The sequence below is a fragment of the Astatotilapia calliptera genome, chromosome 8 (genome assembly GCF_900246225.1).
Source record: "Astatotilapia calliptera chromosome 8, fAstCal1.2, whole genome shotgun sequence".
NCBI classification, from domain to species: Eukaryota; Metazoa; Chordata; class Actinopteri; order Cichliformes; family Cichlidae; genus Astatotilapia; species Astatotilapia calliptera.
The window spans coordinates 2,796,269-2,824,058 of record NC_039309.1 but is presented as its reverse complement, the minus strand read 5'-3'; the positions used below and the strand labels follow the sequence as shown (position 1 = coordinate 2,824,058).

General features: G+C 42.7%; 1 protein-coding gene and 20 non-coding genes across 23 annotated transcripts; 15 read left to right on the top strand and 6 right to left on the bottom strand.

Annotated features, from left to right (window-relative positions):
- Positions 1-1,096: 1,096 nt before the first annotated feature.
- Positions 1,097-17,104, bottom strand: LOC113027977 (gastrula zinc finger protein XlCGF57.1-like). 3 transcript variants are annotated; one of them, XM_026177853.1, is made up of 4 exons: positions 16,773-17,104; positions 4,164-4,302; positions 3,047-4,055; positions 1,097-2,593 (listed from the first exon to the last, which is right to left on the bottom strand). In XM_026177853.1, exons 1-4 carry the CDS (start codon positions 16,925-16,927, stop codon positions 1,227-1,229), a joined length of 2,670 nt encoding a protein of 889 aa, XP_026033638.1. In that variant the 5' UTR covers positions 16,928-17,104; the 3' UTR covers positions 1,097-1,226. The 3 variants fall into 3 exon arrangements, with proteins under 3 accessions (XP_026033638.1, XP_026033637.1, XP_026033639.1); XM_026177852.1 differs by having other exon boundaries at positions 3,047-4,302; XM_026177854.1 differs by lacking the exon at positions 1,097-2,593 and having other exon boundaries at positions 2,630-4,302.
- A 974-nt stretch (positions 17,105-18,078) lies between these two features.
- On the top strand, positions 18,079-18,152 carry trnav-uac (transfer RNA valine (anticodon UAC)). Its single transcript has one exon. It is a non-coding gene; the product is annotated as a tRNA-Val (tRNA).
- A 474-nt stretch (positions 18,153-18,626) lies between these two features.
- Positions 18,627-18,698, bottom strand: trnaq-cug (transfer RNA glutamine (anticodon CUG)). The gene has a single exon. It is a non-coding gene; the product is annotated as a tRNA-Gln (tRNA).
- A 151-nt stretch (positions 18,699-18,849) lies between these two features.
- Positions 18,850-18,921, top strand: trnad-guc (transfer RNA aspartic acid (anticodon GUC)). Its single transcript has one exon. It is a non-coding gene; the product is annotated as a tRNA-Asp (tRNA).
- A 522-nt stretch (positions 18,922-19,443) lies between these two features.
- Positions 19,444-19,516, top strand: trnav-aac (transfer RNA valine (anticodon AAC)). The gene has a single exon. It is a non-coding gene; the product is annotated as a tRNA-Val (tRNA).
- A 614-nt stretch (positions 19,517-20,130) lies between these two features.
- Positions 20,131-20,203, top strand: trnav-cac (transfer RNA valine (anticodon CAC)). The gene has a single exon. It is a non-coding gene; the product is annotated as a tRNA-Val (tRNA).
- A 474-nt stretch (positions 20,204-20,677) lies between these two features.
- trnaq-cug (transfer RNA glutamine (anticodon CUG)) lies at positions 20,678-20,749 on the bottom strand. The gene has a single exon. It is a non-coding gene; the product is annotated as a tRNA-Gln (tRNA).
- A 151-nt stretch (positions 20,750-20,900) lies between these two features.
- On the top strand, positions 20,901-20,972 carry trnad-guc (transfer RNA aspartic acid (anticodon GUC)). Its single transcript has one exon. It is a non-coding gene; the product is annotated as a tRNA-Asp (tRNA).
- A 522-nt stretch (positions 20,973-21,494) lies between these two features.
- trnav-aac (transfer RNA valine (anticodon AAC)) lies at positions 21,495-21,567 on the top strand. The gene has a single exon. It is a non-coding gene; the product is annotated as a tRNA-Val (tRNA).
- A 614-nt stretch (positions 21,568-22,181) lies between these two features.
- Positions 22,182-22,254, top strand: trnav-cac (transfer RNA valine (anticodon CAC)). The gene has a single exon. It is a non-coding gene; the product is annotated as a tRNA-Val (tRNA).
- A 474-nt stretch (positions 22,255-22,728) lies between these two features.
- Positions 22,729-22,800, bottom strand: trnaq-cug (transfer RNA glutamine (anticodon CUG)). The gene has a single exon. It is a non-coding gene; the product is annotated as a tRNA-Gln (tRNA).
- A 151-nt stretch (positions 22,801-22,951) lies between these two features.
- On the top strand, positions 22,952-23,023 carry trnad-guc (transfer RNA aspartic acid (anticodon GUC)). Its single transcript has one exon. It is a non-coding gene; the product is annotated as a tRNA-Asp (tRNA).
- A 522-nt stretch (positions 23,024-23,545) lies between these two features.
- trnav-aac (transfer RNA valine (anticodon AAC)) lies at positions 23,546-23,618 on the top strand. The gene has a single exon. It is a non-coding gene; the product is annotated as a tRNA-Val (tRNA).
- A 614-nt stretch (positions 23,619-24,232) lies between these two features.
- Positions 24,233-24,305, top strand: trnav-cac (transfer RNA valine (anticodon CAC)). The gene has a single exon. It is a non-coding gene; the product is annotated as a tRNA-Val (tRNA).
- A 474-nt stretch (positions 24,306-24,779) lies between these two features.
- On the bottom strand, positions 24,780-24,851 carry trnaq-cug (transfer RNA glutamine (anticodon CUG)). The gene has a single exon. It is a non-coding gene; the product is annotated as a tRNA-Gln (tRNA).
- Positions 24,852-25,002: 151 nt separating this feature from the next.
- Positions 25,003-25,074, top strand: trnad-guc (transfer RNA aspartic acid (anticodon GUC)). The gene has a single exon. It is a non-coding gene; the product is annotated as a tRNA-Asp (tRNA).
- A 522-nt stretch (positions 25,075-25,596) lies between these two features.
- trnav-aac (transfer RNA valine (anticodon AAC)) lies at positions 25,597-25,669 on the top strand. Its single transcript has one exon. It is a non-coding gene; the product is annotated as a tRNA-Val (tRNA).
- A 614-nt stretch (positions 25,670-26,283) lies between these two features.
- trnav-cac (transfer RNA valine (anticodon CAC)) lies at positions 26,284-26,356 on the top strand. Its single transcript has one exon. It is a non-coding gene; the product is annotated as a tRNA-Val (tRNA).
- A 474-nt stretch (positions 26,357-26,830) lies between these two features.
- On the bottom strand, positions 26,831-26,902 carry trnaq-cug (transfer RNA glutamine (anticodon CUG)). Its single transcript has one exon. It is a non-coding gene; the product is annotated as a tRNA-Gln (tRNA).
- A 151-nt stretch (positions 26,903-27,053) lies between these two features.
- Positions 27,054-27,125, top strand: trnad-guc (transfer RNA aspartic acid (anticodon GUC)). Its single transcript has one exon. It is a non-coding gene; the product is annotated as a tRNA-Asp (tRNA).
- A 522-nt stretch (positions 27,126-27,647) lies between these two features.
- On the top strand, positions 27,648-27,720 carry trnav-aac (transfer RNA valine (anticodon AAC)). Its single transcript has one exon. It is a non-coding gene; the product is annotated as a tRNA-Val (tRNA).
- The last annotated feature ends 70 nt before the right edge of the window (positions 27,721-27,790 follow it).

Below are 27,790 nucleotides of genomic sequence, written 5' to 3'. Positions count from 1 at the left end.
CTCCCTGAAAAGCCTTCAGTTAATCCAAAATGCTGCAGCAAGAGTCCTGACAGGGACTAGAAAGAGAGAGCAGATTTCTCCTGTATTGGCTCCCTGTTACATCCAGAATTCAAAATTCTGCTTCTCACATACAAGGTCTCAAATAATCAGGCCCCATCTCATTTTCTTATAGTACCATATCACCCTATTAGAGTACTTCACACTCACACCATTTAAAAGTATTTAAATGTAGAATGGGAGGCAGAGCCTTCAGTTTTCAGGCCCCTCCTCTTTGGAACCAATATCCATCTCTATTTTTAAGATTAGTCTCCAAACTTCCTTTTTGATAAAGCATATATTTAGGGCTGAATCATATGAACTGATGTAGATGCCTGTTGTCTGTTCTAAAACTATAGTCGCAAAAGCACAGACTGTTCAATAATCAGTGCTTTAACTTACATAAGCCCTGTCTTTTCACACAGGCTGACCTGTGGATACATCAGAGACTTTATTCACTGTAGTCTTTTTAATTTTACTTAGAAATGTAAAAATTATTTTTGTAGAGCAGCAGCTGAAATGTTATGAAGAGTACTACGGAGGCTCTATTCAAAATCTGTTAGCCTATTTGGCCACTCAAAACACATTTGAAAAAGAAAATGCCTTTTTAGAATTTCAGACACAAAAAAGCCCTAAAATTTATTTGAGCCCAAATCATTATTTTTTTTCCTAAACCTAACTGATTCTGTAGCCAACAAACTTCCCCCTGTGGTTTAGGGTTAGGAACTTGAACCTAGAAAACTGAAAATATATGAATATAAAGTCAACTGAATCTATAACATGTTAGCACTGAAGGAAGCTGCAGGAAAGGTTTCTGGCAAAAAGAACGTACCCTTCTAACGGCACCTTTACCTGGTTACTTTGTGTGATAAATCATAAAATTTTAATTGCTGAAAGCATTTCTGTCATGCAACAATGACGAAAAGGTCCCAGTCTTTCTTCCATTTCCTTTTTAACACTAAAATTAATTTGAAGTGCCATAAGTCCAAGAACCTGCAAGCAGCACACATGAATCATTTTTTTGAAATGTAGAAACCACAAAAAAGGAAGCACTGTCAGACCAGTTCTCCCCCCAGTTTTATTGTTTAGTATTATATAATTTACAGATTTATAATAAATAACATAATTAGAAATACTGAAAAACCACCATTGCATTATATATGTTTTGTCAACATATATTAAAAAAATATTCATTTAATTACATTATGATTACTGTCATGTAAACTTTTCACCACAATCAAATGGTTCATTCCCTGGCGTCTCATGTGTCTCCTCAGACTTCCCTCTCGCGTGAATCTTTCTCCACAAATGCTACAGTGGAAAGGTTTTTCTCCAGAGTGGACTCTCATGTGTGTCTTCAGATTTGTGCTTTGGTTAAATTTTTGTCCACAAATATCACAACCAAAAGGTTTCTCCCCTGTGTGGACTCTTTTGTGGATTTTCAGATTTCCTTCTCTGTTAAATGTTTTGCCACACAAGTCACAACCAAATGGTCTTTCTCCTGTGTGAACGCTCATGTGAGTTTTGTAATGAATCCTCTGCGTAAATCTTTTACTACAAATGCTACATTTGAATGGTTTCTCACCTGTGTGGACACTCATATGTCTTTTCAGATCCCCAGGCTGTGAAAATCTTTTACTGCAAAGACCACAACCAAATGGTTTCTCCCCCGTGTGAATCCGCATATGCGTCTTGAGATTTGTGTTACGGTTAAATTTTTGTCCACAAACACCACAGCTAAATGGTTTATCTCCCGTGTGGACTCTCATGTGTCTGTTAAGGTTGTATTGATGTCTAAATATTTTTTCACAAATGTTACAGCGGAATGGTTTCTCTCCTGTGTGGATTCTCATGTGGGTCTTTAGATGTGCGTTTTGATTAAATCTTTGTCCACAAGTATCACAGCCAAATGGTTTATCTTCTGTTTGGATTCCTTCTAAATCAGTTCGGTTCACTTTTAAGCATTTCTTATTAGCTAAACAGCATGAAGACCTTCTCCCTGAACTACTGATAACATGTTTCTGAAGAGACCGTTTACACTTTAAACCTGAATCAAGAGCCTTGCTGTCCTTCCCACCATTGCTACTGACTTCAGTTTCTGGTCCAGAGTCTGTCAAAGGCTCCTGCCAATCATCATCATCATCATCATCATCATCAATACTGACTTCAGTTTCACAAGAGTCAGAAACTTTTCCATCAGTATTTTGTTTTAAATGACCAGACTGGTTTTTGTCAGGGTCTGGCTCTCCACAGTGCCCTCCATCAGTTTCTGACTTTATTTGTTTGTCTGAGCAGCTGCTTGGAGGCTCGGAATCATTGTTGTCTTGATTAAGTTGCGAGCAGTAAGGTTTCTCTTCATCATCTTCACTTTTCACTCGAATTGCAGTGACTGGAAACCTGGTAATATCAGTTTCCTGCAGCCCATTAAAGTACTCTCCCTCACGACAGGTGAAGAGTTCCTTCTGTTCTGCCTTTATCTGGTAGAGGTCTGAGTCCTGCTGGTCCACAAAGGGGCTCAAGGGAAACTCCTCTTTAATCAGGAACGTCTGCTGACCATCTGCAGGGAACCCAGAAACACAAATGTCCATAGACTGGAGTATTTAGCATGTGTCGGTTGTTTTATTTTCAATATTTACTGCATTCTCCCTGTCACTCATCTGGCTATTTGCCTGTCCTCCCCAACTGATCTGTACAGCTTGACATGGCTTCAGTTAGAAAAAAAAAAGAAGTCTATTTTAAGCAAATGGAACAGTGTGTCAGTTCTGGGATATTTGTGAAACACATCTGTTGGAACGAGAAGCATCATCCTGGCCGTGTCAGAGCCAGAATGTCATGCAGCTGCAGACAGTGTATTTTTGGAGTAAATCCCCACTATCAGAAAATCCCTAATGCTTTGGAAGAAAGCACAATTACCTGCTATACACTATTGTGAAAATAATGCGTTTTGATAGCCCATACGAGTTATATGTTAATACGCTACAACAAATGCAATTGAATGTGCTTCACTTACCTACTCTGTTCAAGACTTGTGTCTGCACCAGGTCTGAAGCAGCTGATTGTGTCACGAGTGCCATCAAACCAAGACGTCTTGGTTCATCTGGTCGAAGGCTCTTAACTCCTGTGTGGATGCTCCTGTGTCTTTTCAAAATTCCTGGTTGTGAAAATCTTTTATTGCAAATATCACAGCTGTATGGTTTTGCTCCTGTGTGAACTTTCATGTGTGTCTTTAGGTTTCTCTTACAGTTAAATCTTTTACCACAGACATCACAACCAACCAGTCTCTCCCCAGTGTGGACCCTAATATGTCTCTTAAAATGATTCCTCTGTGTAAATTTTTTGCCACACATACTACAGTTAAAGGGTTTCTCTCCTGTGTGGACAATCTTGTGTCTTTTCAGGTCCCACCGTTGTGAAAATGTTTTATTACAAACAGCACAACTAAATGATTTCTTTCCAGTGTGGATTTTCAAATGTCTATAGAGATTATACTGATGTCTAAATTTTTTTTCACAAACGTTACAGCTAAATGGTTTCTCACCTGTGTGAACTCTAATGTGTGTTGTAAGATTTGCTTCTCTCTTAAATTTATGTCCACAGACATCACAATCAAACAGTCTCTCTTCTTTGTGGCCCGCCATCTGTGAATGTGGATTTTGCTTCATTTTAAAACATTTTTTATTTGTCCTTTTTCCCAAATGACTTGTCACATGTCTCTGAAGAGTTTGCCTATAAAGGAAATGTTTACCACAGTCAGAGCAGTTGAAGGATGTGTTGGCACTGTTAAATTCCAGATCTTCATTTTTGCCTGACTCAAGTGTCCTGCTCTTCTTTCTACCATCATAACTGTCTTCAATTTCAGGTTTATGCAATTTATCACCAAAGCTGACTTCCATCTCAAGAGAATCAGGACTCTGTTGTGGGTTTGGGTCAGTGGCTGATCCTGGTCCTCCACAGTCCTCTCCATCAGTTTCTGCTTTCATTTGTTTATCTGAGCAGCTGGTCAGAGGCCTTTGATGAAGCTGCAAGGAGTCAGGTTTCTCATCATCATCTTCACTCTTCACAGGACTAATTGGAAACCTGGTGATATCAGCTTCAACCAGGCCATCAAACTGTTCTCCCTCACGTACCTCATTTTTGTGATGAAGGTCTGTGTCCTGCTGGTCCAGACTGGGACTCCAGCGAACCTCTTCTTTAACTGGCAACAGCTGCTGAAGATCTGAAAATTTTCCATTCATAGCAGACGATGGTGTGGCACTTCTCTCATAGCTGAATAAAGAAAAACAACAGGATATGTCTTAAAGTCACATACCATTTATTTTAATTATGATTTATACTAAAAGGAACAGTGGACTCATGTGTGCAAAAAACAAGAATAAATAACAATCACGGACAGATAAAAAGACACACACTGTGAATGTACAGCATCAGTTTTGTGTCTGATATGAAGGAAAGTCCACACATATAGAAATCTGTGCTTTGTCACTTCAGGACTGTGTCAGTAAAATACAACATGAAACATCTTTTGGGGAAATTGCTTTTTTTTTTTTTGCATGACTCTGAATGTGTTTTTGGAAAAGCTTTTTTTTTTTCCTAAAGGAGAAGAAGACAGAAAAAAAGTTATTAGTGCAGTGGTTCCCAAACTTTTTTTGCTAGGCCCCCTTTGTTTTACAAGAAAAATGTTCGCCCCCCCGCGTGAGTGCACGCGCGCATGCACACGCACGCACAAACACATCCTCCAACCACACACGCCCATATTTTGCTCCACTGCGGTTTATTTCACACCTCAAACATTTAGTAGAATAGAATTAGAATAGAATAGAATTCAACTTTATTGTCATTGCACATGCACAGGTACAGGGCAACGAAATGCAGTAAACAATTAAGCAAATACAAGTAATGTGCAATAAACTACAGGTAGTAAGAAAATAAACTACTAACTCTTTTACGCTACGTCCACGCCTACACGGGTACTTTTGAAAACGCAGCTGTTTCGTCCACACGTAAACGGCGTGAATCACCGAAAACTGAGATTTTTTAAAACTCCTTTTTTGCGTTTACGTGTGGAGGAGGAATACAGAGTTTGTCACACAACATCAAAGGTATGTGCCTTTTTCACGTCACGCTGTGCGCCACGTTATTGTTTACATGAGTTGAATCGCAGAAAGGCAGATAGAGACAAAATACTGTTAATCTGACTATCTGCAGGTTTTACATGCTTACATACACACGCAGTTACTGTCCCTCCATTTACAAAGACAGAGGCATCACGGTGTGATTATTTTACTGTAGTTGTTTTTTTCCTGTGTAATAATGTTCAACATTGCTATCAATACATTTTTAAAAAATGCCTCTCTGTGCAAAATGGGTTTAAAAACATAAACAGCTGTAGGATACTGTTTGTCCGTGATTTGAACCGGGGGAACAAATCGTGGCAGGATCAGTCTGATATTATTTGTATCCCGCTGTAACTTTACTGTATAAAGAACTGTCATCTCCAAAATGTCACCAGTAGTTAGCTATTACAACAAGTGTTTGTGAAATAAAAATCAAGAATGTGGGATACTGTTTGTCCGTGATTTGAAGAGCCCAGAGCTGCTCCTGACAAAGGGAAAACCAATTCTGCAGGGAGACCTACCTCGGCACTTGTGCAGGTGAAACCAAAGGGAAGATTTGCTTAACCATATTTTCTAGTCTTTGGCTTAGAATGAAGTTGTTTTGGAAACATATTCAGCTTCATCTCTTGCTTTGCATTCCTGTAGGCGCCCCGTGCTAGCAGTGTGCAAGCGTTTTGTCCCCCCCCCTTTCATACTGCGATGCATGCATCCCTGCCATGGCTCTGCATCCCCCCCACACACACACACACACTTTGGGAAGGTCTGGGTTAAGGCATCTACCTATCTTTCTCCCACTCCACTTTGCTTTTAGTTATGAACAAGAACCCAAAACACTTAAACCCTACTTTCCTGCTAAATGAAATTATGCTGCTTTTGGACTCCCAACATGTTTGTCTATAAACCTCCTGAGCTGAAAACTGGCCCCAATCAGTCCTTCATATGAAAGTTATTGTCGCAGCTGATGCTGAACAGGCTGAGCACAAAATCTTCAGAGTTAAAAACTGGCTCCAATCTGCCCTTTATACCAGAGTCACTTCACCTCACACTGATACATATACCCGAGAAAAACCGCGGTAAAGTGAGCCGTCATTTGTGAGCCGCGGTCAAGCCAGCCGCCTCGTATCCGCCGCATAAATTTCCTTGCGCTTTTACACCAGTCTTTACGGTAGCGCCTTTACGCTTTATGTGCCGATTGAAAGCCTATACCCGCGCACACGTGCGCGCGCGCGAACAGTCGCACGCACATGCGCGCACACAAATTACAATGAAACAGCCCGATACAGTCAATACAATTATGGAAATGTCAGAAATTCATTAAAAATCATCCTGAGTAGTTGAGGTCCAACTTTCAACACATTCCTCCTCCGGAACACCTACTGTACCTGTGTGCCAGGTTTCAGCCAGATTTACTGTCGAATTCCTCAGAAATTAAAGGGTACTTGTATCCACTGCAGTCAGCCAATACAATATAATTATGTCAATTTTCAAAAATTCATGAAAAATCATCCTGAGTAGTTGAGGTCCAACTTTCAACACATTCCTTCTCTGGGACACCTACTGTACCTGTGTGCCAAGTTTCATCCAGATTTACTGTAGAATTCCTCAGAAATTAAAGGAAACGTATATTCAACGCAATCAGCCAATACAATAGAATTATGTCAATTTTCAAAAATTCATTAAAAATCATCCTGAGTAGTTGAGGTCCAACTTTCAACAGATCCCTCCTCTGGGACACCTACTGTACCTGTGTGCCAAGTTTCATCCAGATTTACTGTAGAATTCCTCAGAAATTAAAGGAAACTTATATTCAATTCAATACCATCAATACAATAGAATTATGTCAATTTTCAAAAATTCATTAAAAATCATCCTTTTTTTTTTTTTTTTCCTTTTATTATTTATTTATTTTTTAACATTAATCAGTTCACATGAATTCATCCTCCCGAGGCGAATGGTTTGAAGTTTCCAAGACACGTTAGAGGAGTGGAATCTTTGCGTAGGGAAGGCTGTTGGAAAAAAACAAAACAAACTACAGCCATTCACTGAAAAACAGACTCTATCAGCAAAGAGATATAACATTAGTAAGGTCTGTGGCAAATATGCAGAATTGTTAACTGTTTCACTCTTTAGAGGAACAATTTTCAATCATTAATGAGGCAATCATTCTGTTTTATCAAGGTGGTTACAAGACAGCAGTCAATAATTGTAAAATCTATACTTTTTGTAATTTTTTTTTTTTTTTTTTTTTTTTTTGGCCTGTCCCGTTTGGCTCTTTTGCCATCAGATGAAAAGGCAAAGAAAGATGCCCAACGGATTTACTTTACCAAACTGACCATCCCAGCCTTGCCGTAATGGTCCATTTGATTCACCTTTTATTGTTTATTTTATTTTCACTTACTGAATACAGGACAGACTTGACTGGGGGAAAGAAGGGGAGAAAGAAAGAGGGAAAGAGAAACAGCTGAGAAGAGGGACGGGGGAGAAGGGCAAAAGACAAAAACCAACAGAACGGGCAGAGAAAAAAAAATGCATAGATCAATCACCTGGATCACCTGCTGAGAAAGAAAAAAGAAAGCAAGCAGAAGAGAACAAGAGTAATAGAATAAACAACATCACAATGATATATGGGAATATGACAGTAAATACTAAATGTTAAACATTATTGTGCAGCACATAAGATCAACAGAACACAGTGTGCTTTGAGGTAGGAGCCAAAAAGGGTGTAGTTTGTGGGTGTGATCACCCGTGTGTACACCTGTGAGCATGGACGCGCTTGTTTTTTGTTTTTTAAAAGGTTCCTTCATGTAATAATCTGCTAGAGGGTGTGGGGGGGCCACAGCCCCGTCCTCCAGGGCGTGAAGCAGGTGTGGAGGAGATCAAAACTCCAGACATCCAGAGGCCCCCAGAACACAAGAGACCAAGGAAGACCAACAGAGGGGCAGCTGCGCCACTGTCCCAGAAAGAGCTGAGGAGAGTCCCAGATGAGGGCTCACTCAGCAGCCGCGGAGCAGAAGCCAGGGGGAGTTGCAGTGACGCGCCCGTGAGCTCCGCCGGCAGCCAGCTGCGCCTGAGTGACCGAGCCCCAGGCCGAGAGGCCGGGGGCACCCCACCTCCGAAGTGGCCCGAGCGAGCCCCAGGCTCCAGGCCCCGATAAGCGGCCGCCAAGGAGTGAGCCGGTGTGTACCTGGACGCCCATCCCCGGACACAAAGAACCACCAACGCACCGATGTCTGAGGGGGTCCGCCACTGGCAGGGGAAGTGGTGGTAGAGGGAGATAGGCCTCCAAACCTTGGAGGGCCTGAGATGTCCCCAGAGAGGTGGCGCCTGACACCCAACCTGACATATAGACACAGACATACAGGCACACACATATACAAACATCCATTCCCACCCTCATGCTCTCATATGCACTTACTCCACACTCAACCAACGTGGAGACAGACATAAAGAGACGTTGTACACACGATCACACTCCCCAAGCGTACTCTACAAACCGGGTCTAGGTGCCCCCGCCCCTGGAGGGGGGAACTGCACCCAGACCCAGGTGGTGTTTCCTTTTTCCCTGCGGTGGGGGGAGGCAGACCGCCCCGACTCCGCAGCAGCAGGAAGGCTCCACACTCCAGACCGCAGTCGGACGACCAACTCCTCCTCCTAGTCCTAGCCCCCCTGCTCCAGCAGGTCGCAGAGAACGGGGGTGAGAGAAGACTCCGAACCTCCCTCCACCCGCTCATTGTACGGCCATACCACCCTGAGCACACCCGACCTCGTCTGATCTCGGAAGACTGGGATTTCTAATTAGATGAAAGGTTTTTAAGCAAATCTGAGACCAGAAGTTTAGGTCTAAGTTAACTGATAAATCCGCTTCCCATTTTGCAATAGGAAGTGATATTGATTCATCTGTTTTAGAAAGCATTCTGTATATTTTGGATAGTAATTTGGGGGGTTTAAGAGTAAGAAATTGAACCACACTTGGTGGTGTTTGTAGTTCAACTTGACCCGGTTTAAATTTCTTTTTTACTATGGATTTAATTTGTTGATATTCTAAAAATCTTTTCTTGTTGATCCCATATTGTGTAACTAGTCCGTCAAATGAAATAAATTATGTTCCTTCTAGTATATGTTCTAAATATTTGATTCCTTTATCACTCCAATCTGAAAAGTTTATCATATTATTGTTTTGTAATATGTCAGGGTTGTTTCAGATAGGTGTACATTTGCATGGGATTAATGAAGACACCGTCAATTTTAGAAACTCCCACCATGCTGTCAGAGAAGAGCTGATGTTGATGCTTTTAAAGCATTCATGTCGTTGGATGTTTGAGCTGATAAATGGTAGGTCTGAGATCTCTAGATTATTGCAGAGTGCTTGTTCTACATCTAGCCAAGGTTCATCTAAGAGGGTGTGTTTTAGCCATCCTGAGATAAACTGAAGCCTGTTGGCTAAGAAGTAGTGCTGAAAGTTAGGCAGTTCTAGTCCTCCTTTATCCTTGGTCTTTTGTAGTGTTTTTAAGCTTATACGTGGGGGTTTATTTTTCCAAAGGAATTTGGACATACATGAATCTAGAGATCTGAACCAATCTTGTGGCGGTTTAGTTGGGATCATTGAGAATAAATAATTTATTTTTGGTAAGACCATCATTTTTATAGCGGCAACCCTTCCCATGAGTGATATGGGTAGACATTTCCATCTAGCCAGATCATCTTCTACCTTCTTTAAAAGTGGGATATGGTTTAATTTAGTTAGATCTGCAAGCTTGGGAGAAACATTAATACCTAAATATTTTATATTTCCCAATTGCAGTGGTGTAGAAGAGGAATTATGGAAGGAGCAATTAATCGGTAGGACTGTAGATTTTGACCAGTTAATTGAGTAATCTGATATTCTTGCAAAAGAGTTTATCAATTCAATCACCCCAGAGATATTGGTTTGTGAATTTTGGAGAAAGAGTAACACATCATCCGCATAAAGGCTGATTTTATGTTCCACGTTCTTGCATTTTATGCCCTTAATTACTGAATTCTGTCTAATTGCTGCTGCTAGTGGTTCAATAAAAATTGCAAATAGTGAAGGGGAGAGTGGGCATCCCTGCCTGGTGCCCCTCAAGAGACAGAAGCTGGAGGATGTCTGGTCATTTGTTCTAACACAAGCTGTTGGGGAATTATATAATATTTTTAACCAGTTTATGAAAGAGGATCCAAAACCAAATTTGTGTAAAGTTGCAAATAGAAATTTCCAGTTAACTCTGTCAAATGCTTTTTCTGCGTCTAAAGAGAATATTGTAGTTTCTAGGTTTTTACTGTATGAGTAGTCTATCAAATTAAGTAATCTACGTGTATTTGTTGATGAGTGCCTACCTTTTATGAAACCAGTTTGGTCAGGATGAATTAAGAGGGGGGTTATTTTCTCCAGTCTCTTTGAGAGAGCTTTGCAGATTATTTTAAGGTCTACATTTATAAGGGATATTGGACGATAGCTTGAGGGATATACAGGGTCTTTGCCTGGTTTTAGCAGGAGATTAATGTTTGCAGAATTCATATTTGATGGAAGTCTGCCCTTTTCTTTAATTTCCAACAACGTTCTGTAGAAAACTGGTGCTAGAATCGACCAGAATTCTTTGTAGAATTCTGCAGGAAAGCCATCTGGACCTGGAGCCTTATTATTGTGCATACTTATCAGGGCTTCCTGGAGTTCACCTGGTGTCAGTGGTGAATCCAGTGCCATTGCTTGAGTGTCCAATAATTTTGGAAGAGTTATGTTGTCCAAAAACTGATCAATTTCTTTTTTAGATGGGTTTATTTGTGGTGAATACAACGTTTTATAGAAATCCCTGAAAATGTTGTTTATTTGTATCGGTTCATATATTGTGTTCCCAGATGAATCTTGAACAGCACATATAGTTGTTTTTTCTTTATTTATTTTTAGCTGGTTTGCTAGAAATTGACCGGATTTATTACCATGTTCATAATTTTGTAGGCGTAGTCTTTGTACTAAGAATTTTGTTTTTTTTATCAATTATCTCATTTAATTCTAGTTTTGTTTTGCGTATTTTGTTCAATGTTTCCTGATCTTGGTGGGACGCGTAGGCTTCTTCTAGTGATTTGATGTTTTTTTCTAATTCCTGAATATTTTTGTTTTCTTTTTTCTTTTTATGTGATGAGAAAGAAATTATTTTACCTCTCATCACAGCTTTCCCTGCTTCCCATAGAACAGAAGCTGATGTTTCGGGAGTGTCATTATAGTTCAAATATGAAGTCCACTCTTTTTTAAAATACAGATTCCTTCTCTGGGACACCTACTGTACCTGTGTGCCAAGTTTCATCCAGATTTACTGTAGAATTCCTCAGAAATTAAAGGGTACTTGTATCCACTGCAGTCAGCCAATACAATAGAATTATGTCAATTTTCAGAAATTCATTAAAAATCATCCTGAGTAGTTGAGGTCCAACTTTCAACACATCCCTCCTCTGGGACACCTACTGTACCTGTGTGCCAAGTTTCAGCCAGATTCACTGTAAAATTACTCAGAAATTAAAGGACATTTATATGCAATTCAATACAGCCAATACACTACAATTATGGAAATTTCAAAAATTCATTAAAAATCATCCATAATAGTTGAGGTCCAACTTTCAACACTTTCTTACTCTGGGCGTCCTACCGTACCTCTGGGCCAAGTTACATCTCAATTCACTGTAATGTTTATCAAAAATTGAAAGGACAATTATATGTCAATGCTGGATGTGTGTCCTTTCAAAGTGACACTAAATAACAGAACTCAGGCACATCAGGGAATAATCCAAAAGGCGGATTTATTAAACAAAAACAACATACAAAATATCTCTAACCCATACTACATAACCTAAAAAGAAACAAAGGGACACTTAGAAGCACAAGAAAACAATACTGAAAGGGCAAGAGAGACAGCCCAAACATAATCCACAACTAAAACGCCAAAAGAACAAGTCATCCCACATAGCAGACGGGTCTTGCCTGGATCTGGTGTCAAGCCGGCACTGCTGGATGACTTCTGGCATGGTAAGATGGCACTGTTTATGTGATGGCATGCCACATTTGGCCTGATTGGGTGAATGTGACATGTTGTATAGAGCACTTTGAGTAATATGGGTGAGTAAAAAAGTGCTGTATAAGAATCAGTCCATTCACTGTCTGAACAGAGTTTCGTCATGTTACTTTTGCACTATTATCTTCCAGCACATGCTGTTATTACATGGCTTACATGGCTAAGGTACACATTAGGCTGACATCTGGGGCCAGAGCTGAAACTGTTCTGGGCCAGCACAGGGCCAGCAGTGTGTCTGCAACTGGCCTTGTGCTGGCTCATGTGTGGGCCACCTCTGGTAAACCAGATCTGGGCAACCATAGGGCCGTCATTCTTTGCGGTACGCAGGCCATGTGTAAGCACATTGTGTGGGACAGATCCAGGCCATACCAATTTTGCTATGTGGGAGGAATTATGTAAAAATAGAAACATCATAAAAATGAAAATGAACATAAAGTAAAATGTACTGAAAAGAACATCAGTATGGCCATCATTATTTGCTTGGAAAGTCTAAAGTTCCATGGCTTTGAACAGCCAGAGAACGCAATGCCCAGCTTAGAATGACTAAAAGTAACTTCTTTTAACATTCTGTCATTCTGCTTCTATATCAAACATCCACTAAAAATAGTCATTTGAAAAAAAATATTCGCCACTTTTCATCAGTTTGGGTTCCTCTGTTTATAGCAATTTTTAGAAAAGAACCCAATACCTTTGTCACTATACAGTTGTACAGTGAGATACAGAGCATCTCCTACTCATTGCAAATATGCTGGGAGGGTGGCTCTATCCACCTTAGTGCAGCTGCCGTACCATACTGTGATGCAGTAAGTTAGTAGGCTCTCAATGGGCGAGTGGTGGAAGGGTGAGCTGTAGTCCACAAAGAGCATTCTGGCGTAGCTCTGCCGCTGTTCTAGGTGACTCAGCACCGAGTGGAGGGTGATGGCATCTTCTGTGAATCTGTTTGCACGGTATGCAAACTGGTGGGGGTCGAATTCTGGGGGGAGGTAATTCTTGGTGTGCTGAAGGACTAGTCTCTCAAAGCATTTCATGATTACCGGTGTGAGGGCCACAGGGCAATAATAGTTCAGGCTGGTGATGGGAGACTTCTTTGGTACTGGGATGATTGTGGCTGATTTTAGACAGGATGGGATGGCTGCTTCATCCAGTGAGAGGTTGAAGATTCTGGTGGAGATGAGGGTGAGCTGGTGGGCACATGGTCTTAGCACTTTACCACGTATTCCGTCTGGACCGGCCGCCTTCCTGGGGTTCACTGCTAGGAACACACATCTGACATCGTGCTCCGTTACAGTGAATGGAGCGGTGCAGGAACCAGGTGAGGATGAGGATGGGAGCAGGGCTGAGGCAGATGAATGCTGCTGTTGTGGTGTTTCAAAGCGGGCGAAGAAGCTGTTTATTTCCTCTGCTAGCTGCACACTCAGGTTTTCTGTTTTCACAGTGCTGCCTCTGTGGTTTATGATGTCTATTATTCCATGCCATGTGTTGTTGCTGGACAGGTGGGACCCCTTTTCAGGTCAGCTCGAGCAGACCTGTACAGAGCTCTGTCAACAGACCTACAGGGAGTGCAGAATTATTAGGCAAGTTGTATTTTTGAGGAATAATTTTATTATTGAACAACAACCATGTTCTCAATGAACCCAAAAAACTCATTAATATCAAAGCTGAATGTTTTTGGAAGTAGTTTTTAGTTTGTTTTTAGTTTTAGTTATTTTAGGGGGATATCTGTGTGTGCAGGTGACTATTACTGTGCATAATTATTAGGCAACTTAACAAAAAACAAATATATACCCATTTCAATTATTTATTTTTACCAGTGAAACCAATATAACATCTCCACATTCACAAATATACATTTCTGACATTCAAAAACAAAACAAAAACAAATCAGCGCCCAATATAGCCACCTTTCTTTGCAAGAACACTCAAAAGCCTGCCATCCATGGATTCTGTCAGTGTTTTGATCTGTTCACCATCAACATTGCGTGCAGCAGCAACCACAGCCTCCCAGACACTGTTCAGAGAGGTGTACTGTTTTCCCTCCTTTAAATCTCACATTTGATGATGGACCACAGGTTCTCAATGGGGTTCAGATCAGGTGAACAAGGTGGCCATGTCATTAGTTTGTCTTCTTTTATACCCTTTCTTGCCAGCCACGCTGTGGAGTACTTGGACGCGTGTGATGGAGCATTGTCCTGCATGAAAATCATGTTTTTCTTGAAGGATGCAGACTTCTTCCTGTACCACTGCTTGAAGAAGGTGTCTTCCAGAAACTGGCAGTAGGACTGGGAGTTGAGCTTGACTCCATCCTCAACCCGAAAAGGCCCCACAAGCTCATCTTTGATGATACCAGCCCAAACCAGTACTCCACCTCCACCTTGCTGGCGTCTGAGTCGGACTGGAGCTCTCTGCCCTTTACCAATCCAGCCACGGGCCCATCCATCTGGCCCATCAAGACTCACTCTCATTTCATCAGTCCATGAAACCTTAGAAAAACCAGTCTTGAGATATTTCTTGGCCCAGTCTTGATGTTTCAGCTTGTGTGTCTTGTTCAGTGGTGGTCGTCTTTCAGCCTTTCTTGAACTGAACATAAGTTCCCTGCAATTTCTGAAGAATATTACAGTAAATCTGGCTGAAACTTGGCACACAGGTACAGTAGGTGTCCCAGAGGAGGGATGTGTTGAAAGTTGTACCTCATCTACTCAGGATGATTTTTAATGAATTTTTGAAAATTGACATAATTCTATTGTATTGGCTGATTGCGTTGAAAATAAGTTTCCTTTAATTTCTGAGGAATTTTACAGTAAATCTGGCTGAAACTTGGCACACAGGTACAGTAGGTGTCCCAGAGAAGGAATGTGTTGAAAGTTGGACCTCAACTACTCAGGATGATTTTTCATGAATTTTTGAGAATTGACATAATTATATTGTATTGGCTGACTGCAGTGGATACAAGTACCCTTTAATTTCTGAGGAATTCTACAGTAAATCTGGATGAAACTTGGCACACAGGTACAGTAGGTGTCCCAGAGGAGGGATGTGTTGAAAGTTGGACCTCAACTATTCAGGGTGATTTTTAATGAATTTTTGAAAATTGACATAATTCTATTGTATTGACTGTATTAGATTGGATACAAGTACCCTTTAATTTCTGAGGAATTCTACAGTAAATCTGGATGAAAGTTGGCACACAGGTACAGTAGGTGTCCCAGAGGAGGGATGTGTTGAAAGTTGGACCTCAACTACTCAGGGTGATTTTTAATGAATTTTTGAAAATTGACATAATTCTATTGTATTGACTGTATTAGATTGGATACAAGTACCCTTTAATTTCTGAGGAATTCTACAGTAAATCTGGATGAAACTTGGCACACAGGTACAGTAGGTGTCCCAGAGGAGGGATGTGTTGAAAGTTGGACCTCAACTACTCAGGGTGATTTTTAATGAATTTTTGAAAATTGACATAATTCTATTGTATTGACTGTATTAGATTGGATACAAGTACCCTTTAATTTCTGAGGAGTTCTACAGTAAATCTGGATGAAACTTGGCACACAGGTACAGTAGGTGTCCCAGAGGAGGGATGTGTTGAAAGTTGGACCTCAACTACTCAGGATGATTTTTAATGAATTTTTGAAAATTGACATAATTCTATTGTATTGACTGTATTGAATTGAATATAAGTTTCCTTTAATTTCTGAGGAATTCTACAGTAAATCTGGATGAAACCTGGCACACAGGTACAGTAGGTGTCCCAGAGGAGGGATGTGTTGAAAGTTGTACCTCATCTACTCAGGATGATTTTTCATGAATTTTTGAAAATTGACATAATTCTATTGTATTGGCTGATTGCGTTGAAAATAAGTTTCCTTTAATTTCTGAGGAATTTTACAGTAAATCTGGCTGAAACCTGGCACACAGGTACAGTAGGTGTCCCAGAGAAGGAATCTGTTGAAAGTTGGACCTCAACTACCCAGGATGATTTTTCATGAATTTTTGAGAATTGACATAATTCTATTGTATTGGCTGACTGCAGTGGATACAAGTACCCTTTAATTTCTGAGGAATTCTACAGTAAATCTGGATGAAACCTGGCACACAGGTACAGTAGGTGTCCCAGAGAAGGAATCTGTTGAAAGTTGGACCTCAACTACTCAGGATGATTTTTCATGAATTTCTGACATTTCCATAATTGTATTGACTGTATCGGGCTGTTTCATTGTAATTTGTGTGCGCGCATGTGCGTGCGACTGTTCGCGCGCGCGCACGTGTGCGCGAGTCTAGGCTTTCAATCAGGATATAAAGCGAAAAGGCGCTACCGTAAAGACTGGTGTAAAAGCGCAAGGAAATTTATGCGGCGGATACGAGGCGGCTGGCTTGACCGCGGCTCACAAATGACGGCTCACTTTACCGCGGTCGAGAAAAGCAGCATGACGCATTTACACCTGTTACACCCCAAGTCTGAGTTTAAACTTTTGGAGCATCGTACGTACAATCTGTATCCCAACGGGGTTAAGATATTTCCCCCATAGGTAGCAGAGGTTACCTGTCCAGCAGAAAACACGCAAGTTCAGCGTCAGTCTGGAAACATTTGTCCCTCTTCAGTGCTTTCCACCTGGGGAAGGTAACACCGATGTTCACCCTGCCTTCCTCCGGCAGCCCCTCCACATTTACTTCCGTATCTTCGTGTTTTAGCTTCATTGGCGGCTCAGATTCGCGCTCCAGTGAGTTTATTAAACGCTGAGATCCTCCATTTGTCAGCTTGTGGCTCCTCAAAATTCACAGAACACAACACGGTTCGCAAAAAACATACCGAGGGATGGGCATCGTCTCCATAAGCTACATGCCAGTGAGTCCGATCTTTGTTTTGTTCCCCCCTGAAACTCAGTACAAGAAAACGAAGGTTCCTACACATTCAAGCCTCCTTTTTTCTCTCTAAACTTTAACTTAAGTAAAAGCCGCAATCTTACTGAAATAGATTAAGAGTACTAAAGATTTAGGCAAATATAATTAAAGTACGTGAAGCAATCATACTCATTATACAGAATAATAAACATTATAATCAAAGTTATGGATTAATGATGTTTAATCTTGTAGGTGGAAATAATTTGAAATGCTTAAATATAGCTCAAGATAAGAGATCTGAGTAGCCGACGATATGCCATATGGCTGAGAGCGGCTGGCCCGGGTTCAGGTCTGTTCTGCAGCCCTTTGTTACGTGTCTTCACTATTACTATCCAATAGGGCAAAAGTAAAAAGATTCTGTCGTATCCTCTGCTAACACCTATCCTAGGATGGATCCTCCGAGTTAATTTGTTTTTGTATCTTAAGACATCATTTTCAGTGTTTCTATACAATCTCTCATTGTTGAATCATTTTGGAAATAGTCTAATTAAGTGGAGAAATATCAATGAAGGGTAAGAAAGTAGTTAAGTTGATAAGAATACAATTTTTATTACGAACATACATACTGACAAAAAATACTGAAAATAAGCAAATTAAAAATCACTGATAACAAACAGTTATTAGCAAGGAAAAAAAACATGTTTAACCCTAAAGGGGATAGCTACTTAATTAAGCATTACTTTAAATTAACATTACTTTAAATTAACAAAAAGAACACACAGGGACTGTAGACACACAAGCAGGCTGTGATGTGTCATTAAGGATATAAAACTGCTTAAAAACTGGCGGTTTGTAAATTCTTCAAGCAGCTTCATGCATCTGATAAACTGACCTTCTCGCTGTGAGGCAGGCAGGAAATAGGACCGAAATGCAGGATTCATATATGGAGAGGAATGAAACTCAAAACAGCAGCTTTGTTGACGGAGCATACTAACACAGGAAGCGTCGTTTCCGTAGTGTAGTGGTTATCACATTCGCCTTACACGCGAAAGGTCCCCCGGTCCGAAACCGGGCGGAAACATGGGTCTTTTCCTTCTTTGGTTACAAGGGAATTGATATTCACTCTTTAGACAACTCTGCTTGTCCAGCATTTTCTCTGTTTTACTTGCATCCCTATTGAGAATTAAGTCTCTTGGTTTTGTCTTCTGTAGGTTGTGTGCTAGCCAAACAAAGGACATCAAAGAGCTTGTCAAGAAGAAGATCGGGGCCTTCAGAGGTGGCAAAGGGATTGGAAGTGGGAAGAGTGCAAGAGGAAAAGTTGACTTGAGTCAAGGTGGCTAATGAACGATACAGCAGGAAGCTGAAGTGGAAAGTGCAGCAGAAGAGCATGAGCGAGGTTTGGTGCAGCATGAAGACCATGTGCAGATGAGATCAGCCAACACAAGAGGAGTGGAACTGACTGGGCCACTAACTTGCTCTTCAACTGACTAGATTCTTATGTTAGCGTGTGCTAATGCTAATGTACCTGTGGAGCAAAGTGCTAGAAAGCCAAATGAGGTTCCACTGAGACTTGAACTCAGATCGCTGGATTCAGGGTCCAGAGTGCTAACCATTACACCATGGAACCCTGTCTGAAGCACACAAAAGATCTGTGTCAAACAGGCATAAAAGTGTAGTTCCTGGTAAACCGATGGGGATTTCTACACGGCCAGCCAAATTTTACCTGTCATACCTGCTGCGAATCGCAGCTTGACGTGACCATTGCAGTGCTTCAGAGGTCCTCGTTAGTATAGTGGACAGTATCTCCGCCTGTCACGCGGAAGACCGGGGTTCGATTCCCCGACGGGGAGTGAGCAGTTTCCTTCTCTGTTCTGCCTTTTACCTGCAATGACCACACACACCTTAATCGCACACCAGATCCTAGTCAATCTAATAATCTAGTCCTATAATGGGCTTGAAGAAACATGAATTCCACCTGTGCGCTCACAAGTCGAAAAGGTCTTCTCAGAAAGAGCTCCCATCAGAAGAGATGCTAGTCCAAGAGAACACTGCTTGTGCAGCATTTTCTCTGTTTTACGTGCGTCCCTACTGACAAATAAGTTTCTTGGTCTTGTCTTCTGTAGATTGTGTGCTAGCCAAACAAAGGACATCAAAGAGCTTGTCAACCAGAAGATCAGCTCCCATGACAAGAGATGCAATCTTGAGATCACAATTTGCATTGTCAATACAGCCATAAGTGGGGGAGTGCTTGAAGAATGACACAAATGGGAGTTCCCTCCTTCTCAATAGTCCTACATGATCTGTCATAAAAGTCCACAAATGTAAGAAAGCATTGAAATGCTCCTTTAATTACTACGGGGTACGCAAGCTCAGTTTCCGTAGTGTAGTGGTTATCACGTTCGCCTAACACGCGAAAGGTCCCCGGTCCGAAACCGGGCGGAAGCATGCGTCTTTGCTTATGCGTCCTGATATAAAAGTGTCTGACTGCAGGCACTGCTTGAACTTGTGGGGTTCTACTGCTGTTTGGGACACAGACAAGAGAAAGTACTCAAATCTGGTTCAGGTCTCTGACATCTGTAACCTTTGGATGCTCGTCTTGCTAAAGAGTTGTCTATGGCCCAAATTTCTGCAAACTCCACAGACTTCACACAAATCAACAAATCTCCAGTCGCTATATTTCCTGAAGATGGAGGCACAGACTAAGCTCTTGGAAATGACTGGCTCTAGGTGGCCTGCACAGGACTTGGGCCTATTTTCAGCCAATGCCCAAGGCAATGAAACAAATGGGCGCTTTAGGCAACAGTTCTGCTGCCAGAGGTTCTGGGGTTCTTAGGGCAGCATATGTTGAGCTGTGCTTGCTTTAGTGAACTCCTAAATGTCCAAAGTTTAAGTGAGCCTAACATGGAGACTACAGTTCAGACTCCTTGCTAGAGTGCGTCTGTCTCTTCTCCATGGCTCCTTTTACTTCAAGGCCATGATAGGAACATGTCACCAAATTTGTCAGAGTGCGAGATTACTCAGTGAGACACATTGGAAAGCCAAACAAGCTGTCTTTCGGGGTTTCCGTAGTGTAGTGGTTATCACGTTCGCCTCACACGCGAAAGGTCCCCGGTCCGAAACCGGGCGGAAACATGGGTCTTTTCCTTCTTTGGTTACAAGGGAATTGATATTCACTCTTTAGACAACTCTGCTTGTCCAGCATTTTCTCTGTTTTACTTGCATCCCTATTGAGAATTAAGTCTCTTGGTTTTGTCTTCTGTAGGTTGTGTGCTAGCCAAACAAAGGACATCAAAGAGCTTGTCAAGAAGAAGATCGGGGCCTTCAGAGGTGGCAAAGGGATTGGAAGTGGGAAGAGTGCAAGAGGAAAAGTTGACTTGAGTCAAGGTGGCTAATGAACGATACAGCAGGAAGCTGAAGTGGAAAGTGCAGCAGAAGAGCATGAGCGAGGTTTGGTGCAGCATGAAGACCATGTGCAGATGAGATCAGCCAACACAAGAGGAGTGGAACTGACTGGGCCACTAACTTGCTCTTCAACTGACTAGATTCTTATGCTAGCGTGTGCTAATGCTAATGTACCTGTGGAGCAAAGTGCTAGAAAGCCAAATGAGGTTCCACTGAGACTTGAACTCAGATCGCTGGATTCAGAGTCCAGAGTGCTAACCATTACACCATGGAACCCTGCCTGAAGCACACAAAAGATCTGTGTCAAACAGGCATAAAAGTGTAGTTCCTGGTAAACCGATGGGGATTTCTACACGGCCAGCCAAATTTTACCTGTCATACCTGCTGCGAATCGCAGCTTGACGTGACCATTGCAGTGCTTCAGAGGTCCTCGTTAGTATAGTGGACAGTATCTCCGCCTGTCACGCGGAAGACCGGGGTTCGATTCCCCGACGGGGAGTGAGCAGTTTCCTTCTCTGTTCTGCCTTTTACCTGCAATGACCACACACACCTTAATCGCACACCAGATCCTAGTCAATCTAATAATCTAGTCCTATAATGGGCTTGAAGAAACATGAATTCCACCTGTGCGCTCACAAGTCGAAAAGGTCTTCTCAGAAAGAGCTCCCATCAGAAGAGATGCTAGTCCAAGAGAACACTGCTTGTGCAGCATTTTCTCTGTTTTACGTGCGTCCCTACTGACAAATAAGTTTCTTGGTCTTGTCTTCTGTAGATTGTGTGCTAGCCAAACAAAGGACATCAAAGAGCTTGTCAACCAGAAGATCAGCTCCCATGACAAGAGATGCAATCTTGAGATCACAATTTGCATTGTCAATACAGCCATAAGTGGGGGAGTGCTTGAAGAATGACACAAATGGGAGTTCCCTCCTTCTCAATAGTCCTACATGATCTGTCATAAAAGTCCACAAATGTAAGAAAGCATTGAAATGCTCCTTTAATTACTACGGGGTACGCAAGCTCAGTTTCCGTAGTGTAGTGGTTATCACGTTCGCCTAACACGCGAAAGGTCCCCGGTCCGAAACCGGGCGGAAGCATGCGTCTTTGCTTATGCGTCCTGATATAAAAGTGTCTGACTGCAGGCACTGCTTGAACTTGTGGGGTTCTACTGCTGTTTGGGACACAGACAAGAGAAAGTACTCAAATCTGGTTCAGGTCTCTGACATCTGTAACCTTTGGATGCTCGTCTTGCTAAAGAGTTGTCTATGGCCCAAATTTCTGCAAACTCCACAGACTTCACACAAATCAACAAATCTCCAGTCGCTATATTTCCTGAAGATGGAGGCACAGACTAAGCTCTTGGAAATGACTGGCTCTAGGTGGCCTGCACAGGACTTGGGCCTATTTTCAGCCAATGCCCAAGGCAATGAAACAAATGGGCGCTTTAGGCAACAGTTCTGCTGCCAGAGGTTCTGGGGTTCTTAGGGCAGCATATGTTGAGCTGTGCTTGCTTTAGTGAACTCCTAAATGTCCAAAGTTTAAGTGAGCCTAACATGGAGACTACAGTTCAGACTCCTTGCTAGAGTGCGTCTGTCTCTTCTCCATGGCTCCTTTTACTTCAAGGCCATGATAGGAACATGTCACCAAATTTGTCAGAGTGCGAGATTACTCAGTGAGACACATTGGAAAGCCAAACAAGCTGTCTTTCGGGGTTTCCGTAGTGTAGTGGTTATCACGTTCGCCTCACACGCGAAAGGTCCCCGGTCCGAAACCGGGCGGAAACATGGGTCTTTTCCTTCTTTGGTTACAAGGGAATTGATATTCACTCTTTAGACAACTCTGCTTGTCCAGCATTTTCTCTGTTTTACTTGCATCCCTATTGAGAATTAAGTCTCTTGGTTTTGTCTTCTGTAGGTTGTGTGCTAGCCAAACAAAGGACATCAAAGAGCTTGTCAAGAAGAAGATCGGGGCCTTCAGAGGTGGCAAAGGGATTGGAAGTGGGAAGAGTGCAAGAGGAAAAGTTGACTTGAGTCAAGGTGGCTAATGAACGATACAGCAGGAAGCTGAAGTGGAAAGTGCAGCAGAAGAGCATGAGCGAGGTTTGGTGCAGCATGAAGACCATGTGCAGATGAGATCAGCCAACACAAGAGGAGTGGAACTGACTGGGCCACTAACTTGCTCTTCAACTGACTAGATTCTTATGCTAGCGTGTGCTAATGCTAATGTACCTGTGGAGCAAAGTGCTAGAAAGCCAAATGAGGTTCCACTGAGACTTGAACTCAGATCGCTGGATTCAGAGTCCAGAGTGCTAACCATTACACCATGGAACCCTGCCTGAAGCACACAAAAGATCTGTGTCAAACAGGCATAAAAGTGTAGTTCCTGGTAAACCGATGGGGATTTCTACACGGCCAGCCAAATTTTACCTGTCATACCTGCTGCGAATCGCAGCTTGACGTGACCATTGCAGTGCTTCAGAGGTCCTCGTTAGTATAGTGGACAGTATCTCCGCCTGTCACGCGGAAGACCGGGGTTCGATTCCCCGACGGGGAGTGAGCAGTTTCCTTCTCTGTTCTGCCTTTTACCTGCAATGACCACACACACCTTAATCGCACACCAGATCCTAGTCAATCTAATAATCTAGTCCTATAATGGGCTTGAAGAAACATGAATTCCACCTGTGCGCTCACAAGTCGAAAAGGTCTTCTCAGAAAGAGCTCCCATCAGAAGAGATGCTAGTCCAAGAGAACACTGCTTGTGCAGCATTTTCTCTGTTTTACGTGCGTCCCTACTGACAAATAAGTTTCTTGGTCTTGTCTTCTGTAGATTGTGTGCTAGCCAAACAAAGGACATCAAAGAGCTTGTCAACCAGAAGATCAGCTCCCATGACAAGAGATGCAATCTTGAGATCACAATTTGCATTGTCAATACAGCCATAAGTGGGGGAGTGCTTGAAGAATGACACAAATGGGAGTTCCCTCCTTCTCAATAGTCCTACATGATCTGTCATAAAAGTCCACAAATGTAAGAAAGCATTGAAATGCTCCTTTAATTACTACGGGGTACGCAAGCTCAGTTTCCGTAGTGTAGTGGTTATCACGTTCGCCTAACACGCGAAAGGTCCCCGGTCCGAAACCGGGCGGAAGCATGCGTCTTTGCTTATGCGTCCTGATATAAAAGTGTCTGACTGCAGGCACTGCTTGAACTTGTGGGGTTCTACTGCTGTTTGGGACACAGACAAGAGAAAGTACTCAAATCTGGTTCAGGTCTCTGACATCTGTAACCTTTGGATGCTCGTCTTGCTAAAGAGTTGTCTATGGCCCAAATTTCTGCAAACTCCACAGACTTCACACAAATCAACAAATCTCCAGTCGCTATATTTCCTGAAGATGGAGGCACAGACTAAGCTCTTGGAAATGACTGGCTCTAGGTGGCCTGCACAGGACTTGGGCCTATTTTCAGCCAATGCCCAAGGCAATGAAACAAATGGGCGCTTTAGGCAACAGTTCTGCTGCCAGAGGTTCTGGGGTTCTTAGGGCAGCATATGTTGAGCTGTGCTTGCTTTAGTGAACTCCTAAATGTCCAAAGTTTAAGTGAGCCTAACATGGAGACTACAGTTCAGACTCCTTGCTAGAGTGCGTCTGTCTCTTCTCCATGGCTCCTTTTACTTCAAGGCCATGATAGGAACATGTCACCAAATTTGTCAGAGTGCGAGATTACTCAGTGAGACACATTGGAAAGCCAAACAAGCTGTCTTTCGGGGTTTCCGTAGTGTAGTGGTTATCACGTTCGCCTCACACGCGAAAGGTCCCCGGTCCGAAACCGGGCGGAAACATGGGTCTTTTCCTTCTTTGGTTACAAGGGAATTGATATTCACTCTTTAGACAACTCTGCTTGTCCAGCATTTTCTCTGTTTTACTTGCATCCCTATTGAGAATTAAGTCTCTTGGTTTTGTCTTCTGTAGGTTGTGTGCTAGCCAAACAAAGGACATCAAAGAGCTTGTCAAGAAGAAGATCGGGGCCTTCAGAGGTGGCAAAGGGATTGGAAGTGGGAAGAGTGCAAGAGGAAAAGTTGACTTGAGTCAAGGTGGCTAATGAACGATACAGCAGGAAGCTGAAGTGGAAAGTGCAGCAGAAGAGCATGAGCGAGGTTTGGTGCAGCATGAAGACCATGTGCAGATGAGATCAGCCAACACAAGAGGAGTGGAACTGACTGGGCCACTAACTTGCTCTTCAACTGACTAGATTCTTATGCTAGCGTGTGCTAATGCTAATGTACCTGTGGAGCAAAGTGCTAGAAAGCCAAATGAGGTTCCACTGAGACTTGAACTCAGATCGCTGGATTCAGAGTCCAGAGTGCTAACCATTACACCATGGAACCCTGCCTGAAGCACACAAAAGATCTGTGTCAAACAGGCATAAAAGTGTAGTTCCTGGTAAACCGATGGGGATTTCTACACGGCCAGCCAAATTTTACCTGTCATACCTGCTGCGAATCGCAGCTTGACGTGACCATTGCAGTGCTTCAGAGGTCCTCGTTAGTATAGTGGACAGTATCTCCGCCTGTCACGCGGAAGACCGGGGTTCGATTCCCCGACGGGGAGTGAGCAGTTTCCTTCTCTGTTCTGCCTTTTACCTGCAATGACCACACACACCTTAATCGCACACCAGATCCTAGTCAATCTAATAATCTAGTCCTATAATGGGCTTGAAGAAACATGAATTCCACCTGTGCGCTCACAAGTCGAAAAGGTCTTCTCAGAAAGAGCTCCCATCAGAAGAGATGCTAGTCCAAGAGAACACTGCTTGTGCAGCATTTTCTCTGTTTTACGTGCGTCCCTACTGACAAATAAGTTTCTTGGTCTTGTCTTCTGTAGATTGTGTGCTAGCCAAACAAAGGACATCAAAGAGCTTGTCAACCAGAAGATCAGCTCCCATGACAAGAGATGCAATCTTGAGATCACAATTTGCATTGTCAATACAGCCATAAGTGGGGGAGTGCTTGAAGAATGACACAAATGGGAGTTCCCTCCTTCTCAATAGTCCTACATGATCTGTCATAAAAGTCCACAAATGTAAGAAAGCATTGAAATGCTCCTTTAATTACTACGGGGTACGCAAGCTCAGTTTCCGTAGTGTAGTGGTTATCACGTTCGCCTAACACGCGAAAGGTCCCCGGTCCGAAACCGGGCGGAAGCATGCGTCTTTGCTTATGCGTCCTGATATAAAAGTGTCTGACTGCAGGCACTGCTTGAACTTGTGGGGTTCTACTGCTGTTTGGGACACAGACAAGAGAAAGTACTCAAATCTGGTTCAGGTCTCTGACATCTGTAACCTTTGGATGCTCGTCTTGCTAAAGAGTTGTCTATGGCCCAAATTTCTGCAAACTCCACAGACTTCACACAAATCAACAAATCTCCAGTCGCTATATTTCCTGAAGATGGAGGCACAGACTAAGCTCTTGGAAATGACTGGCTCTAGGTGGCCTGCACAGGACTTGGGCCTATTTTCAGCCAATGCCCAAGGCAATGAAACAAATGGGCGCTTTAGGCAACAGTTCTGCTGCCAGAGGTTCTGGGGTTCTTAGGGCAGCATATGTTGAGCTGTGCTTGCTTTAGTGAACTCCTAAATGTCCAAAGTTTAAGTGAGCCTAACATGGAGACTACAGTTCAGACTCCTTGCTAGAGTGCGTCTGTCTCTTCTCCATGGCTCCTTTTACTTCAAGGCCATGATAGGAACATGTCACCAAATTTGTCAGAGTGCGAGATTACTCAGTGAGACACATTGGAAAGCCAAACAAGCTGTCTTTCGGGGTTTCCGTAGTGTAGTGGTTATCACGTTCGCCTCACACGCGAAAGGTCCCCGGTCCGAAACCGGGCGGAAACATGGGTCTTTTCCTTCTTTGGTTACAAGGGAATTGATATTCACTCTTTAGACAACTCTGCTTGTCCAGCATTTTCTCTGTTTTACTTGCATCCCTATTGAGAATTAAGTCTCTTGGTTTTGTCTTCTGTAGGTTGTGTGCTAGCCAAACAAAGGACATCAAAGAGCTTGTCAAGAAGAAGATCGGGGCCTTCAGAGGTGGCAAAGGGATTGGAAGTGGGAAGAGTGCAAGAGGAAAAGTTGACTTGAGTCAAGGTGGCTAATGAACGATACAGCAGGAAGCTGAAGTGGAAAGTGCAGCAGAAGAGCATGAGCGAGGTTTGGTGCAGCATGAAGACCATGTGCAGATGAGATCAGCCAACACAAGAGGAGTGGAACTGACTGGGCCACTAACTTGCTCTTCAACTGACTAGATTCTTATGCTAGCGTGTGCTAATGCTAATGTACCTGTGGAGCAAAGTGCTAGAAAGCCAAATGAGGTTCCACTGAGACTTGAACTCAGATCGCTGGATTCAGAGTCCAGAGTGCTAACCATTACACCATGGAACCCTGCCTGAAGCACACAAAAGATCTGTGTCAAACAGGCATAAAAGTGTAGTTCCTGGTAAACCGATGGGGATTTCTACACGGCCAGCCAAATTTTACCTGTCATACCTGCTGCGAATCGCAGCTTGACGTGACCATTGCAGTGCTTCAGAGGTCCTCGTTAGTATAGTGGACAGTATCTCCGCCTGTCACGCGGAAGACCGGGGTTCGATTCCCCGACGGGGAGTGAGCAGTTTCCTTCTCTGTTCTGCCTTTTACCTGCAATGACCACACACACCTTAATCGCACACCAGATCCTAGTCAATCTAATAATCTAGTCCTATAATGGGCTTGAAGAAACATGAATTCCACCTGTGCGCTCACAAGTCGAAAAGGTCTTCTCAGAAAGAGCTCCCATCAGAAGAGATGCTAGTCCAAGAGAACACTGCTTGTGCAGCATTTTCTCTGTTTTACGTGCGTCCCTACTGACAAATAAGTTTCTTGGTCTTGTCTTCTGTAGATTGTGTGCTAGCCAAACAAAGGACATCAAAGAGCTTGTCAACCAGAAGATCAGCTCCCATGACAAGAGATGCAATCTTGAGATCACAATTTGCATTGTCAATACAGCCATAAGTGGGGGAGTGCTTGAAGAATGACACAAATGGGAGTTCCCTCCTTCTCAATAGTCCTACATGATCTGTCATAAAAGTCCACAAATGTAAGAAAGCATTGAAATGCTCCTTTAATTACTACGGGGTACGCAAGCTCAGTTTCCGTAGTGTAGTGGTTATCACGTTCGCCTAACACGCGAAAGGTCCCAGGTCCGAAACCGGGCGGAAACATGCTTCTTTCCTTATGCATCCTGATATAAAAGTGTCTGACTGCAGGCACTGCTTGAACTTGTGGGGTTCT